This window comes from Neophocaena asiaeorientalis, unplaced genomic scaffold (genome assembly GCF_003031525.2).
Source record: "Neophocaena asiaeorientalis asiaeorientalis breed wild unplaced genomic scaffold, Neophocaena_asiaeorientalis_V1.1 scaffold150, whole genome shotgun sequence".
Lineage (NCBI taxonomy): Eukaryota > Metazoa > Chordata > Mammalia > Artiodactyla > Phocoenidae > Neophocaena > Neophocaena asiaeorientalis.
This window is the reverse complement of record NW_020176571.1, coordinates 2,217,008-2,231,654: the sequence shown is the minus strand read 5'-3', so window position 1 is coordinate 2,231,654 and position 14,647 is coordinate 2,217,008. Positions and strand designations below refer to the sequence as shown.

The window sequence follows — 14,647 nt, the reverse complement described above, 5'->3', positions numbered from 1 at the left end:
CAGCAGAGACCGCCAGGTTGCCCAGCCCGGCCACGCGGGGAGCAAAGAGGAGCCCCCGTCGTCGAGAAGTGGCAGCGGCGGCGGCAGCGCCAAGGAACCCCAGGAGGAACGGAGCCAGCAGCAGGATGACATCGAAGAGCTGGAGACCAAGGCCGTGGGAATATCCAATGATGGCCGCTTTCTCAAGTTTGACATCGAGATCGGCAGGGGCTCCTTTAAGACGGTCTACAAAGGTCTGGACACCGAAACCACCGTGGAGGTCGCCTGGTGTGAACTGCAGGTATGCCCTACCTACTTCTTTATTTCTCGTTGGTTTGGATCCCCGATTTGGCTCGGTTCGGCCAGTTTGCCGAGTTCGCCCTTTGCGTGTCTTTCTCTGATTGTTGGCTCCGAAATGGGGGGAGCCCAGCTTTTGGAAGAGAAGCCAGAATTTGGGGCATGCACCTAGGTGTTTGGATAGGATAGGAGTTAGTATTGGTAGCCAAAGAGATTTGCTCCTAGGGAGGAGTGATGAAAGTCATCCTGATACAAACGCATTGTCTGTTCGTCATTGTTTTACTCGTCTGGCAGGAAACGGAATTAGTGGGGAAGTTTTTGAGTTAGGAAAGTACAGTCTTCTTGCCTTGTGCTCCTCAGGGGGTCTGCAGTGATGAGCTGCTGGTGTGTTAGATGCGTGTTTCCGTTGCTGAGATCAGGCTGTCCTTTTAGATTAAGAACGACCTTGTTCCTGACGGACTTTCCTTTGGATATATCTTAGTTGGTGATCACACAGGCATTTAATAAACTGTAAGAAAGGCTTCCTTCGCTGGATGAATAATTCGGGACTAAAAAGTTATAGTAAGTGGTTGATACAGTTCCACCAATGGTGCATAAACCTTATGATAGCTAGCAGTGATCTGACGTTGTTAATTAAAACTAGTACGTCTTCAGCCCATTCACTCTACTGTGCGTAGTACAGGAGCTTATGTCAAATTGTTTGTGTGCTTTGAGAGTCGTAATGTCATTATCGTTGTTTTAACTTTGTTGTAAAAAGTTTTTAAGCCAGACTTTCCCAGGAGTACAAAGGAGTCACGAAGCTTCCTTTTTCACCTCTCTGGGAGGTTTTCATGGTGTAAATGAAATGATTTTCATGGTGTGTCATCCTGGTTGACAAGGATATTCTAGGTTTAAGTAGCTGGGTTTGGGCTACTTGTTGCTTGACCTGTAGCAGCTTGATTGAATGTTGTCCTCACCTGGAAGTGAACATACATAGGTTATTGGAAGAAGCAGAGTTGAACTGAATGAAAAAGCCACTTAACATTATACATGAAAAATGCCAGTATCCATATTCTTCTTGCCAAGAAAATGGACCAAGCTGAATTAGGATATGAAAGTACCTGAGTGATCTAGGAATTTATCTATTATCCATGAACTAATATGTTAACACTTAACCCTTTGAATGCCACCTTCCAAATGACCAAGGCCATATCAAGTGTGAAGGGAAATTAACATGTGGAAGGAAGTAAACTTCAAAACTGACGGGTTTTTTCGGAATGTAATTTCTTAAGTTTTATAGTTAGTGATATAGAACTTCTAAGGCACTGTGAAATAAAACCTACTCAATTTTATAGTGTTTTAGAGTTGGGAAGGTGGCAGCCCTTTTTTTAAAAAAAATTGTGAAACTATAACTTTATTCTGGTTGGTCAGTCATACTCAAAAACTTAGGTCTGATTTCTTTTGGTTTACAGGCGGACACCTGTTTCTTTTTTGTACCTCAGGTGCTTATTGCTACTGATCCTGGATTTTATTCTTCTATAGTTTCATGTTTGAATAGGTGCTTTTTAACAGTTTTTTTTTTCCTTAATTAGTTACCTTACTCTCTTAAGACTAGACCCAAGTAAATGTTGAGCACCTTATGGATGCAATGTGTGTGTTTTCCTTTTTTGTCACTTGGAATTTTCTGATAGTTTATTATCCTGAAACTAATGATACAGTGGGGAAAAAAACCTCAATTTGTCTAATGTCAGAATAAGAATTTTGTCTAAGCTTCTCAGTTTTTCCTAGAACTGATGACTTTTTAGATTTTTGTTCTCTACCTAGGCATGGCCATGGTTATACAAAAGAATATCTGCTATCCTTACATATAATAATGTCGCCATATTATTTTTACGTTAGTTCAGGGTTTGGCTGGAGAACCAAATGAATCCTAGTTCATTTGTTTGGTACCCTGGTTTGGAACCTTCCATATATGTCATTTGACCCTACTTCTACAATTTTTCATTTTGGTTTTTAAAATGTGATTATCTTAGCCCCAGGATCCTTTATAGCAGTAGTTGGACAGTGTTTATGATTTTTTGGCCAGAACTTTTGCCTAATAACCTATTCAGTAGGTTAATGTTTGGGTTTTTGTCTTTGGATCTAAACTGAAGGACAAGCCAAGGGATTACTAAATCACTGGGAAAAAAGGAAAGCTTTTTTCACTAAATGTATATTTATTAATATGCATATTTTTCTGTAGGAGGACTGGAGAAATATTGTGTTCAGTTGTCGAGTTAAAAATCTTGTGTATTAAAACTGGAAGAGATCTTAGGTTATTCTGCCCAGCTGCTTATTTGATAAATAAAGAACCTGAAGTCATAGAGCAGGTAAATGACTTGCTTGGGTTGATAAAGAACGGAAATTAAACTGGTTGGGATTCTAATAATTTGAGAAATGTTAAAGCATTTGTAATACAGTAGATGGTTAATTAGTAAATCTCAAATGAAGCTGTTCTGTTTTGGCGTGGAAGTTACTGTCAGATTTTTGGAGAAATCCTATCCTGTAACCATGGCAAATTCCAGACTTCTGATTTGGGTGTTGATTTTATCACTTCAAATGGAGAAATAAATAGGCTTTTTGGGGTGGAGAATGGGTGAGTGTGGTATACAAGTCAAATTTGTTTCCATCAAGCTTATTTTCAGAGTCACAATATGCATAGTTACTTAGTAAAACAAATATTGACTCTTAATAAATAATACGTAGGTAATACTTTGATACCACAGGATTTTAAGAGATAACTGAGATCTTTTAAGATGAAAATTTCTTTACGTGGTTTTATTAGGTAGGCTGTGCTTTAATTTTACTTCTCTGTTGGCTTGGTCAGAAAATGTTATTTATGGACTTTGCAGAATTTACGTTGCTTTTTTAGGAAGGGTTCTTCTTTGCTTTTCGTTTTAAAGAAACATAGCATAGTTTGCTTGAAGAAAACATGGCGATTCAAGAATGGTTGCTCTACTCTAAGCACTTTTCTCCCCATGCTACTTCTAAATACTTAGTTCACTTGATATATTGATGAGATTGTTTCCAGACCTACCTGAAAGGAGAGGTCAAATCATAAATTTTGATTAAGCTCCAAAACACTTATAGTCTATTTTTCTCTGGCTTTTCGCAAGTTAAGAGTCATGTCTCATCGTGAGTATATGATATTAATGTTTTATGAAAAGTTTGTCAGTGCTGCAGAAATTGGATGTGGTTCTGTGGTTAAGAAACCTTAACATTTCTTTGCTATAGTTCTTAAAATAATTCATTGAACTGTATCTTCCCATTTGAATATTGAGGATTTTTCTTACCTGTATTTTTAAAATTTGTGCCACATTTCTTGTTTTTTAGGAACCTGCAGTAACTCTTAGTTTCAGGAACTGAATTTCAGGGAATAGTCTTTGGAGTTTTTCTTGTTTGTTTTTAAATTCTCCGAGTCACTGATTTTTGGAGTATGGGCAGAATTCAGGTAACTCAGGGGTAGCTGCTGTGCAAATTAAAGAATGATTGGTGACTTGTTCGAAGTAATCCTTTGTCCCTTCCAAACAGGACCGAATAGAATTAAGGACAGGATAATTTTGGGTAGGTAAGATTTAATTTTAAATATATGTAGATTTATTGCATATATTTTAAATTATTATTATGATTTATTGAAAAAGAATTACATTTAGGTTGATGTTTTTTTTTTAATGATATAGTTAGTTCTTAAGTCTTAAGGGCTTAAATGTTTTCCTTTTCTCTTATTTACCTTTAATATCACAGTTGTTTCTAGTGTAAGAACTTGGAAAGAGAGATTTTCTTTTGGGTTTTTTTTTTTTTTTTTTTTTTTTTTCGTTACGCCGGCCTCTCACTGTTGTGGCCTCTCCCGTTGCGGATCACAGGCTCCAGATGCGCAGGCTCAGTGGCCATGGCTCACCGGCCCAGCCGCTCCGCGGCATGTGGGATCTTCCCGGACCGGGGCACGAACTTGTGTCCCCTGCATCGGCAGGCGGACTCTCAACCACTGCGCCACCAGGGAAGCCCTTTTGATTTGTTTTTGATGACCATTTTTAAAATATAGATTGATTGATTGATTGATGGCTGCGTTGGGTTTTCATTGCTACACACGGGCTTTCTCTGGTTGCAGTGATCGGGGGCTGCTCTTTGTTTTGGTGCGGTGGCTTCCCTTGTTGCAGAGCACGGGCTCTAGGCACGTGGGCTTCCGTAGTTGTGGCTCACAGGCTCAGTAGTTGTGGTTCATGGGCTCTAGAGCACCGGCTCAGTAGTTGTGGCTCATGGGCTCTAGAGTGCAGGCTCAGTAGTTGTGGCACACAGGCTTAGCTGCTCTGTGGCATGTGGGATCTTCCCAGACCAGGGCTTGAACCTGAGTCCCCTGCATTGGCAGGCAGATTCTTAACCACTGCGCCACCAGGGATGCCCCAGAGATTGTTTTTGTGTAAAACAAATTGGGCATCTTTTGTTGCCTGGTGACTCAGTTCACTCTTTGACATTTGGATGCTAGTGCAAGATCCTGGTCGTTTGAAAGTCATCCTAGTTATTAAGCCCTGTGGAAACGTTCATCTAAAACGGGGCTCTCATTTTCAGAAATCATCTTAAACCTGTTATTTGTGTTTTCTGGTAACTTCTAAATTTTTTAGATAAAGCTGTAAAAACAGCAAGTGTGGTTATGTTTAAATTAAAATTTCTGAAAATGTTCATATACTAGGGAAAAATTCACTGTAATTAGTTATCAGGTTTTGCTGTACCAGTTCTTTATATGTACTTATTGTTAGCATCTTGCATTTTGCTTGGTCCCGTGTTTAAAATAAGTCAGTCAAGTGTGCAGGAATAGGTGAGACTTAGCATGACCTGAATTTGGAGAAGGCACTATTTTTCTGCAGTATAACACAGTGATTAAGAACTTAAAATGCCTTTCAATTCAGATCCTGGCTCAGCTAATGATTGTGTAACCTTGGGTAAACTTCTGTGCTAGTTTCTTATCTGTAAAATGGAATGTAATAAGAGCACTTATTTTACAGAGTTGTTGCGATGATTAAATGAATTAGTATATATATAAAACATTTAGGACAGAGCCTGGCACATAAATATTAACTGTGATGATGCAGCATCTTTTTTAGGCTATCTTTGAGGGTACTGATGAAAAGTTTGATTTGTTTACATTTATGCTTGAAAAATGTAGCAGAACTCTTACTTTGGCTACCATACTTATCGGAGAAATGTTGGAGTTGAACATGGTGTCATCAGTGTTTTCAAATTCCTTAGCTTTAGCTGTCCTCTGCCTAACTTTCTAATTTCATGACCTGTCACCTTCCCAAATGGCAGCCTTTCTGAATTACTAGTTTCCCGAATTTACTAGGATCTTTCCTCTTGGGATCATTCTTATAGTTTTCTTCACATTGATTAAAAATCATGTACGTTCTTTGTCTACTCCACTAGTCTTTGGGCTTTTTGAAGATGTAAGTATCGATAGATGCTCAATATACTTTGATAATTATTAAGTTTTTTCTGTTATTAGAAATAGTTGTAGATCTCGGGGTTGTTTCATCCATATTCCTTGCCTTTCATTGGTCCACAGCAGATTTTCTAATCTTGTATTTGGAGATTGACTCTGGTATAATACAACACTGTATAACAGAAACCGACTCAAAGGCAGAAAACTTTGTTACCCAATTACCTGACCCTGAGTAAGGAACTTAATCTGTGACACTGATTTATTAGTAACATGTCTTACTGACTTCACAGGATTGTTGAGAAGCAACTGAAATACTATGTGAAGGTACTTTGAAAAATGTAAACGATGATTCTTTTAAAAAAATCCATTTTGAAGGCTCTAAGTTATCACTTTTTACAAATTAATTATTTTTAACTTCTTAGTTAAAGTTGGGTTTTAGGAGCTTTTTGTTCTGTCAGTTTAGGGATTTTATTATATCTTAAGGAGGGGAGTAGTTTTTCAGACTGAACAGAAATTGCCAGAAGCTTTTCTTAAGAGTGTTTTCATTTGGAAGAGGACTATGCCTTTGACAGGTGGCAGGCTTAATTTTGTGTGTGGCTTTAAAAAGATTGGTTATTGATATGTTCTGCAGAAGAGGAGAAACTTTAGTATTTGCTTGGTTTTGTGGTTGACTTAATTGATTGTATAATGTCCACCTTAATTTGTATTAATTTAGACTTTTCAGGTGGACGTTCATAAAGAATTTAGTTTTTGATGTTGTGACTTGAGTCTTGGCATTACAAGATTGACATATTAAATGTGCTGTGCTACATTAATGTGCTTAATGATTTTTAGAAAAGAATCATCAGATAAGCTGTTTGTCACCACAAGCAAATACAGTTTTCCCTGGAATTTAAGAAATCTTAAGAAACGTGAGAGTTTAAGAATAATTTAAGAAAGTGTTTGGAAATCTACTTGGTATAATCGTCATATTCAGGTTAGTTAAGTAAAACCACTGTGTCTGTAGATGCCTTTTGTGCAGGCAGGGTTCAGCTTCTCAGTGACAGATGATCTGTGTTTTGGTCATTATGTACATGGTGAATGGTCTTGTGTTAATCAAACACTAATATATAAACCAAACAGAGGTGAAGCGAATTAGTGAATCAAATAATTATTGATGTACACATTTCCTCTATTAGTCATTGGGATAATGATAGGATCATCTTCATGGCTAATAGTTTTGAGCTAAATAACATGATATGCAGTCGCCCTCCATATCTGCAGGTTCCGCATCCACAGGTTCAACCAACTGTAGATAGAAAATATTCAGGAGAAAGAAATGCCAGAAAGTTCCAAAAAGCACAAGTTGAATTTGCTGCACTTGTAGCAACTGTGTGCATAGCACTTACATCGTGTTTACAACTATTTATATTAGCATTCACATTGTGTTAGGTATTATAAATAATCTAGAGATGATTTAAAGTATACAGGAGGATGTGTATAAGTTACATGCAAACACAGCACTGTTTTATAGAAGGGACTTGAGCGTCTGTGGATTTTGGTATCCATGGGGTGGGGGTTGGAGAGCATCCCTGGAACTAGTCCCTGGTGGACACTGAGGGATGACTGTATTCATCTCTTTGTGGATATCCTTTTTACTTGGACTGGTAGATCACTGTGGATTAAGGTAAGTTTGGGAAATGCAGCATATCATCTCTTTAACATGCTGAAGAGTTCCTAGACATTATCATATTTACATGCTCTTCCAACTGTCCTCACACCCTTCCCACACAAATGCTCAACTGTAGGTGGTGGAGAGAATTTTAAGCAGAGAAGTTAATTGGCAGATTTGCGTAGTAGTAATTGTGGAGAATGGATTTAAGGAGCACGAGGGATGTGTAGAGTTTAGTTTTATGTGTGGGTATGAGATTTCTAGGGCCTGAACTAGGACAGTAGTAGAGGAGTGGAATCTTTAAATATTTAGTAGATAAAATATGCAGAGTTTAGTGATTAAGTGGAGTTTGGAGGAAAAATGAAGCATGGGTAAGAGGGTGGGTGGGGATAGTGATGGTTCTGTCAACTGAGGGAGGGAATAAGAAAAGAGTTTTTGTTTTTTTGAGAGGGGAAGGGATATGAAGATGTATTCAGTTTGACATGTTGACTTTGAGATACTTGTGAAACCTCCAGGAAGTTCAGCCAGGCTGTTGGATACATTCATGAAGCTCAAATAATGGGTCTGAGGTAGAAATAGAGGCTGTTTATATTAGTTATAGCTGAAATAATGGAAGTAAATGGAATCATCTAAGGAGAGGATATATATGAAGAGAGAAGTAGAGGAAGAGACAGGGGAGAATAATGGGCCTAGGGCAAAATAGGAATAATTGATGGATGGTCAAAGGAAAAAGGAGCCCAGGGGTTAGGCTAAGTAGAACACTAGGAGAATGGTAATATCAAGGGAGTAAAATTCCAGGAAGGAATATAGCAGAGAAGTCCAATTGGCATAGTAGTAGTTGTGGATAATGGATGTTAGAAGGCATAGAAAAAAAGTGTAGAGATTAGTTTAGGCAGTGGAAGTTGTTTATTGCATTTGGCTATTAAGTCATTAACCAACAACATTCAAGATTATCTACATGAGAGGGGAGGTTGCATAAGGGAGGAGCGCATAAGTAGATGTATAAGTCTCTGCTAATATCCTAGATTTCTGGGCTGGTCACTGTCAATGAAGTTCTCTATAAAGCCTTAGGTGGCTATTTAAATTTAAATTAATTAAAATGAAATAAAAAATTTAAACTTAATCCTTCAGTTGTACTGGCCACATTTCAAGTGGTCAGAAGCCATGTGTGGCTACCATACTGGATGGCACATATAGAACATTTCCATCATGGCAGAAGGTTCTGTTGGAATGTGCTGTATCTAGATCGTGTGTTAAGTTGTGCTTTAAAAAAGAAATAGCTTTATTGAGATATAATTCACACCACAAAGAACATACAGTGTGGTGGTGCTTTTATAACTGAAGTGTTAAATATTTTTAAAAAATGTATTCTCTATTAATAATAAAATAGTACTTCCTTTTTTGGAAAAGATACACAAAGGATGTTATCACAAACTCACATATACATGCAGAATTAACAAAAATTAACATTATGTCACATTTGCTTCAGATATTTGGTGATCTTAACAGTTTCAGAAGAGTGGAAACTTTGCAGTGGGTTTAAAGAGTGGCGGAGGGAGGTTAAGAAGTAGAGACAAAACTAGTAGGCCATTTCTTTAGACAAGTTTGAACAAATACGGGGCAAGAAAGATTGGGTAAGTAGAAGGCGTGATCAGGGATGACGTGGATAGATAGATGATCAAGGAAAGGTCTAAAAAGTTGAAGCATTGAAATATAATATTTTGTCTGCTTTCTCTGCTTCAGTATCTATCGTAAGTGTCTATTCTAAGCCAGTTACTGTTTTAGTTTTGGTTATTCTTTATGAATGGTTAAATTCAATCTAAAGAGTTTTCATACTTCATATGCCATTTATCAACTGGTTTCCAGAATACTCAGTCGTTGGGAGTGATGTGCTGATGCTTACACAGTTTGTTTCTCTCCTGGCATTAATGCTACCTTTGCGTATTAGTCCAGTGATACATACTTTATTAGTGGAGCATCTAAAATGACCGTCTTTGTGTGTCACTTGAGGAAACAGATCTCCATTACGAGAAAGATTCTTAATTATTATGCTGTTTCTAGGATGTGGTCAAAGTGGACTTTTTTTACAACAAAAAGCCTAAAAACTGCATATACTTTCTTCAGCCCTTGTCTTTTTTTTTTAAATTTGTTTATTTTATTTATTTATTATTTTTGGCTGCATTGGGTCTTCGTTGCTGTGCGCAGGCTTTCTCTAGTTGAGGCGAGTGGGGACTACTCTTCGTTGCGGTGCGCGGGCTTCTCATTGCAGTGGCTTCTCTTGTTGCGGAGCACGGGCTCTAGGCGTGCGGGCTTCAGCAGTGGCTCGCGGGCTTCAGTAGTTGTCGCTCGCGGGCTCTAGAACGCAGGCTCAGTAGTTGTGGCACACAGGCTTAGTTGCTCCACGGCATGTGGGATCTTCCTGGACCAGGGCTTGAACCCGATTCTTAACCACTGCGCCACCAGGGAAGCCCTAGCCCTTGTCTTTTTGAAGAGTGTTCCTTGCTAATTAATCTGAAAAGTATTAATAATTACTAATACTTACCTACCTAATAGGACTTTTTTTTTCTTGTGACAGGCACAGTACTATGCCCATATCATATTTTTTGTTATTTTCACAACAACAGTACAAGGCAGATATGTTCTTACTTTTATATTTGGGGAAGCTAACTCAGGCTTAATAACTTGTTTAAGGTCCCAGGGCCTATCTGAGTCCTTGTTTTTTCCACTGCAAAATACTTCAGTTAAACCAGGAAGAAGTTTGAGTTCTAGTGGAATTCTAAGTCCTTTTGCTCTGTTTAGCAATTATAATTTGTCGTTGAGCAACATGTACCTTTTATACTTTGAGTTCATGAAATAACTCTCCACTTCAGTGGCCTTTTAGCTAGTGTACATATATAGATGCTATAAGGAGGGAGATGGCGTGTTTGTTTTATTAACCTCTTGGCGTGTCCAAGGTTTTTTAGATGTTATTTACATTGGTTATTTACATTGGATATAGAATGTTCTGTTTATTTATTTTTATTAGTTTTATTTATTTGGCCACTCAACATGCGGGATCCTAGTTCCCCGACCAGGGATGGAACCCGCGCCCCCTGCAGTGGAAGCGTGAAATCTTAACCACCGGACCACCAGGGAGGTCCCTAGAACGTTCTGTTCAGACTTAAATCTTTAAGGAGAAGGAATATTATTTCTAGTGTTCTATGTGTATCAAATTTCTACCTAATAGAGACAAATTGAATGGTTATAGTGTTAGTGGGATTTTGGTCAGTGGTCTTTAGATGACTTCTGTGTATACAGACTGTTCATATTCAAGTTTTACATTGTTAGTAATAATTAATTGGACTTACAAATTCCTAAAATTGTATCAATGCTACCTTTTACTCACCAGGAAAGCAGACTTAAGGATATTGGATCTACAGTGAATAGATCCAACATGTTAATTGCTATTATATAATTTCCATAGGACTTAGTTTTATTTACTTTGGAGATTGAGGTTATAGTTTGTAGCTTTAGTTCTTGATACTGACAGTATGAATTGACTTTTTTCCCTGATTTTTTTTTTTTTAATCTTACCTCTTCTTTTTCCTTCTCTTCACTGTTTACTTTGACATTTTATATATACTATTGGGAAGTATTTGCCTCTCTTGTTTCTATGAACTCCAAATAGAAATCTTGTATAAATTACATAATTATGTTTTGAAATCCTCTGGAATGTTTAATTTATTCAGCATTGTTATGGAAATAAGATGTTACCTCATCTCCAGTAAGATTTCCTGGTAAGTTAAGTTTTCTTCTCCAAGTAACAAGACTTTGTATTGTAATAAGTTTGGTAATACTCTTAAAGTGCATTAGTGGTATTTGCTTATATACCTACCCACCAGCACAGAATAATAAGCATATCAACCCATAGGCCTGGATTCCTGGATATTCTTTAGGCTAAAATGGTTCTTTGAAGTCAGACAATCCTATACCATTACACCAGGGATAACCATACTTGGGGCACACAAGATGTCACCTCAAAATATGACAGATTTACAGAATATTACTGTTGTGGTTAGAGTAGCTGGGCCTCTAAGGGTTTTCAGCTTCAGCTACACACTGTGCAAATCACCCCTCCCTCTTTCATCCCCAGGCATAGGGTTAGATTTTCATTCTCCTTTATTTCAAGGTAAGTTGCATCATTGTGTATGTATAACATGGGGGAAACTTTGCTGCCAGTGGACTTCATTCAGGGCCATTTAAGTGAATCGGAGAATTTCTAATAACAGTACACTTAAAAGGGAACGCCTTGGAGTCTTAGTTGCTTACCAGAACACTTTCTGCCCTTTTTTTGCATTCTTTCTACACACTTTATCTTATTTCAGGACTATTTAATATTACTCATAGGGATAGCTTATATCAAGTCAGAATAGAGTCTGCTGTGCACCCTTTCTCTTGGTCCAGAGAATTTGCTTCAGTTACCAACTGAGAAGGTCCACTCAAGTGGTTCTTTCAGAAAAATGATGATGACTCCAAGGTACATTGCTCTTTTTTGCCTGGACAAAAAAAAAAAAAAAAACCAGAAAATTTTAAACATTAGACTCTCAATTTAAATATTGGTTCTGCCTAACCAAGCACTCTACTACATAGAGGTGCTAGTTTAGATTTTACTTTTCGTGAACAAACTGTATTGCATTTGTACCAGTAGTTTCTTATGTCTCTACAGACTTTTTTTTCTCTTGGACATAAGTGGAGAGGGGGGAGGGTTAGTGATATGTTGCTGGTGAGCATCTTATGGCTAAAGCATAGCTTTGATTTCTGTGCTGAGAATCTTGACTGTTTTCCATTCCTCTTATAAGGACAGAAGTGAAATTGCCATACTTCCCAATAATACCACCCTTACAGGCTTTCATAGATCTTACTGAGTATTCACTTGGTTTGAATACTTTATTAGTTTAGTATTTTAAACATCTATCATCCTTACCCTCTACAGTGACTAAAGATGACTTCTTTAACAACCAGTACTTAACTAAATGTTACACAATATAATTTTTTCCCTCTTCACATGATGGACAGATATAGTAATACTCTTAAAAAAACTTTTTACTGTGAAATACTTTCAAACATAGCAGTTGTCCCACATCTGGCCAGAAGCTGCTTCCTGTGTCCTTTTAATTAACATGATCTTATCATTTTTTGATAATAATCTTACTTTTTGTACAAGATATTCCAGGTTCTTCTTCCTCTTTCTGCATCCCAGCAGTGGACCAGCCATTTCTCCAAGGAGCCTGGTTCCTTTTATGGTAGAACAGAATTCAGAAAATGAGATCTGGGGGTCAAGTGTGCACACGGCTCCTGGAGCATCACTGTTTCCAGACTCTTCTAGTGAAGAGTTAGGAAATATTTATGCATGTGTTTTTGCCTCTGTGTGTGTGTACACATCCGTATCTATTGAAAACCATGAGTTCACGTTGATACCGCTAATGCTCATTCAACACAGAGTTCATTCTAGCTTCCCCCTTTCCATATATGTACACCCCACTTCTCTGAGAGAGACAGACTTGCTTCTCATTATCCTAAATGTATGTATGAATTGGCATAGTCTAGAAATAATTTATGTGATTTTTACCCCTGATTCCTGGCAGAGCTCCTAAATGCCTTGGAAGTTCCAGAGGGATGGGAGTATCTTTTGCTCTAATGAGGCGACTCTTGACTGGCTCGCCCTTAGATGGCTTCAGGGTAGGGGCTGGTCACCAGAAAGACCCTGCCATGATTAGAGGGTTGGAGCTTTCAGCATTATTCCCACCTCCACCTCTGTGGGAGGAGGGGAAGAGGAGCTGGAGATTGAGCTACTCACTGATGGCCAGTGATTTACTCAACCAAGCATATGTAGTAAAACCTCCATAAAACCCCCTAATCAACAGGGTTTAGAGAGCTTCTGGGTTCATGAACACTTCAAGGTGCTAGGAGGGGGTACATCAGAGAGGGAGGGCATGGAAGCTCTGTGGCCCTCCTCCTCCTATACCTTGCCCTATGCATCTCTTCCATTTGGCTGTTCCTGAGTTCTTTGAGCCACTCTGGCAAGTTGTCAAACCTGAGGAGGGGGTCATGGAAACCCCGGATTTATTGTTCGTTGGTCAGAAGTATAGGTGGCAACCTGGGACTTGCAAGCATCTGAAGTGGAGACACTGTTGTAGGACTGAGCCCTTAATCTGCGGAGTCCATGCTTACTCCAGGTGGTTAGTGTCAGAAATGAATTGAATCCGTAGGACACCCAGTTGGGGACCAGAGAGCTGAAAAATTTGTTGGTGGCATGAAAAACACCATGCCATTGGTGTCAGGGTGTTGAGAGTACAAACAGTTCAGAGTAGCCATTCTCTTAGCTCCTCTGGGCTGGTGTCCCTCAGGCACCCTTCTCACTGCAGTGGGGCTACCATCCCTTCTCCCTCTAACATCTTCTTTGGCCGCAGTAATCTTTTTTGTTTTTTGAATTTTATTAAATTATTTTTTATACAGCAGGTTCTTATTAGTCATCTATTTTATACATATTAGTGTATATATGTCGATCCCAAGCTCCCAGTTCATCCCACCCCCACCACTTTCCCCCCTTGGTGTCCATACATTTGTTCTCTACGTCTTGGCAGCATTACTCTTTTAAAATTAATTTACTTTCTGTCCTTTTACATTCTCTCTGCTGCTGCTTTTGGGGATATGATGCAGCTTTTTTTTTTTTTTTTCTTTAAAGCCTTACAAGAAAACAGGTGACATGAACTGCCATGAATTTGCTGTAAATACAGATAACTTCTATGAATCTTAGTATCAAAATTATTCATAATTAGTGTTTCCTAAGTTTTTTCTGATGAAAATTTAGCATCCAGATTAAGACACACTGTGTATAAAAAAGACACATTGGATTTTAGTATTTTTTTAAAGTTAAAATATTCCAATTAAAAAATTGATTACATGTTAAAATGATAATGTTTGGATGTATTGGGTAAATAAATATATTATTAATTTCATCTGTTTCTTTTTACTTTATTTAATGTGGCTGCCTGAAAATTTAAAATTGCATGTGTGGTTCACATTATGTTTCTGTTGGCCACCACTGACCTAGACGATTCTGTTAAAATGTTGTAAGAGAGCTGATGCTGCAGTAAATTAAGTTTACTACTTCCTTTTAAAAAATATCTTAACACCTTCCTTTTTGTGGTTTATTTCATTAGCACCCTTTGCAAACCATAATTCTTTTGCTGTTGCTGAACACAGAAATTTGGTGTTTTGTTCTTTTT

General features: G+C 38.0%; 1 protein-coding gene across 1 annotated transcript in view; it reads left to right on the top strand.

Moving 5' to 3' along the window:
* Positions 1–14,647, top strand: part of LOC112391919 (serine/threonine-protein kinase WNK1-like) — a 139,978-nt gene that overhangs the window by 605 nt on the left and 124,726 nt on the right. The window contains 1 exon segment of the mRNA XM_024733484.1: positions 1–280. This exon segment is cut by the window's left edge and continues 96 nt beyond it. Within this exon segment, the coding sequence (XP_024589252.1) occupies positions 1–280 (280 nt within the window).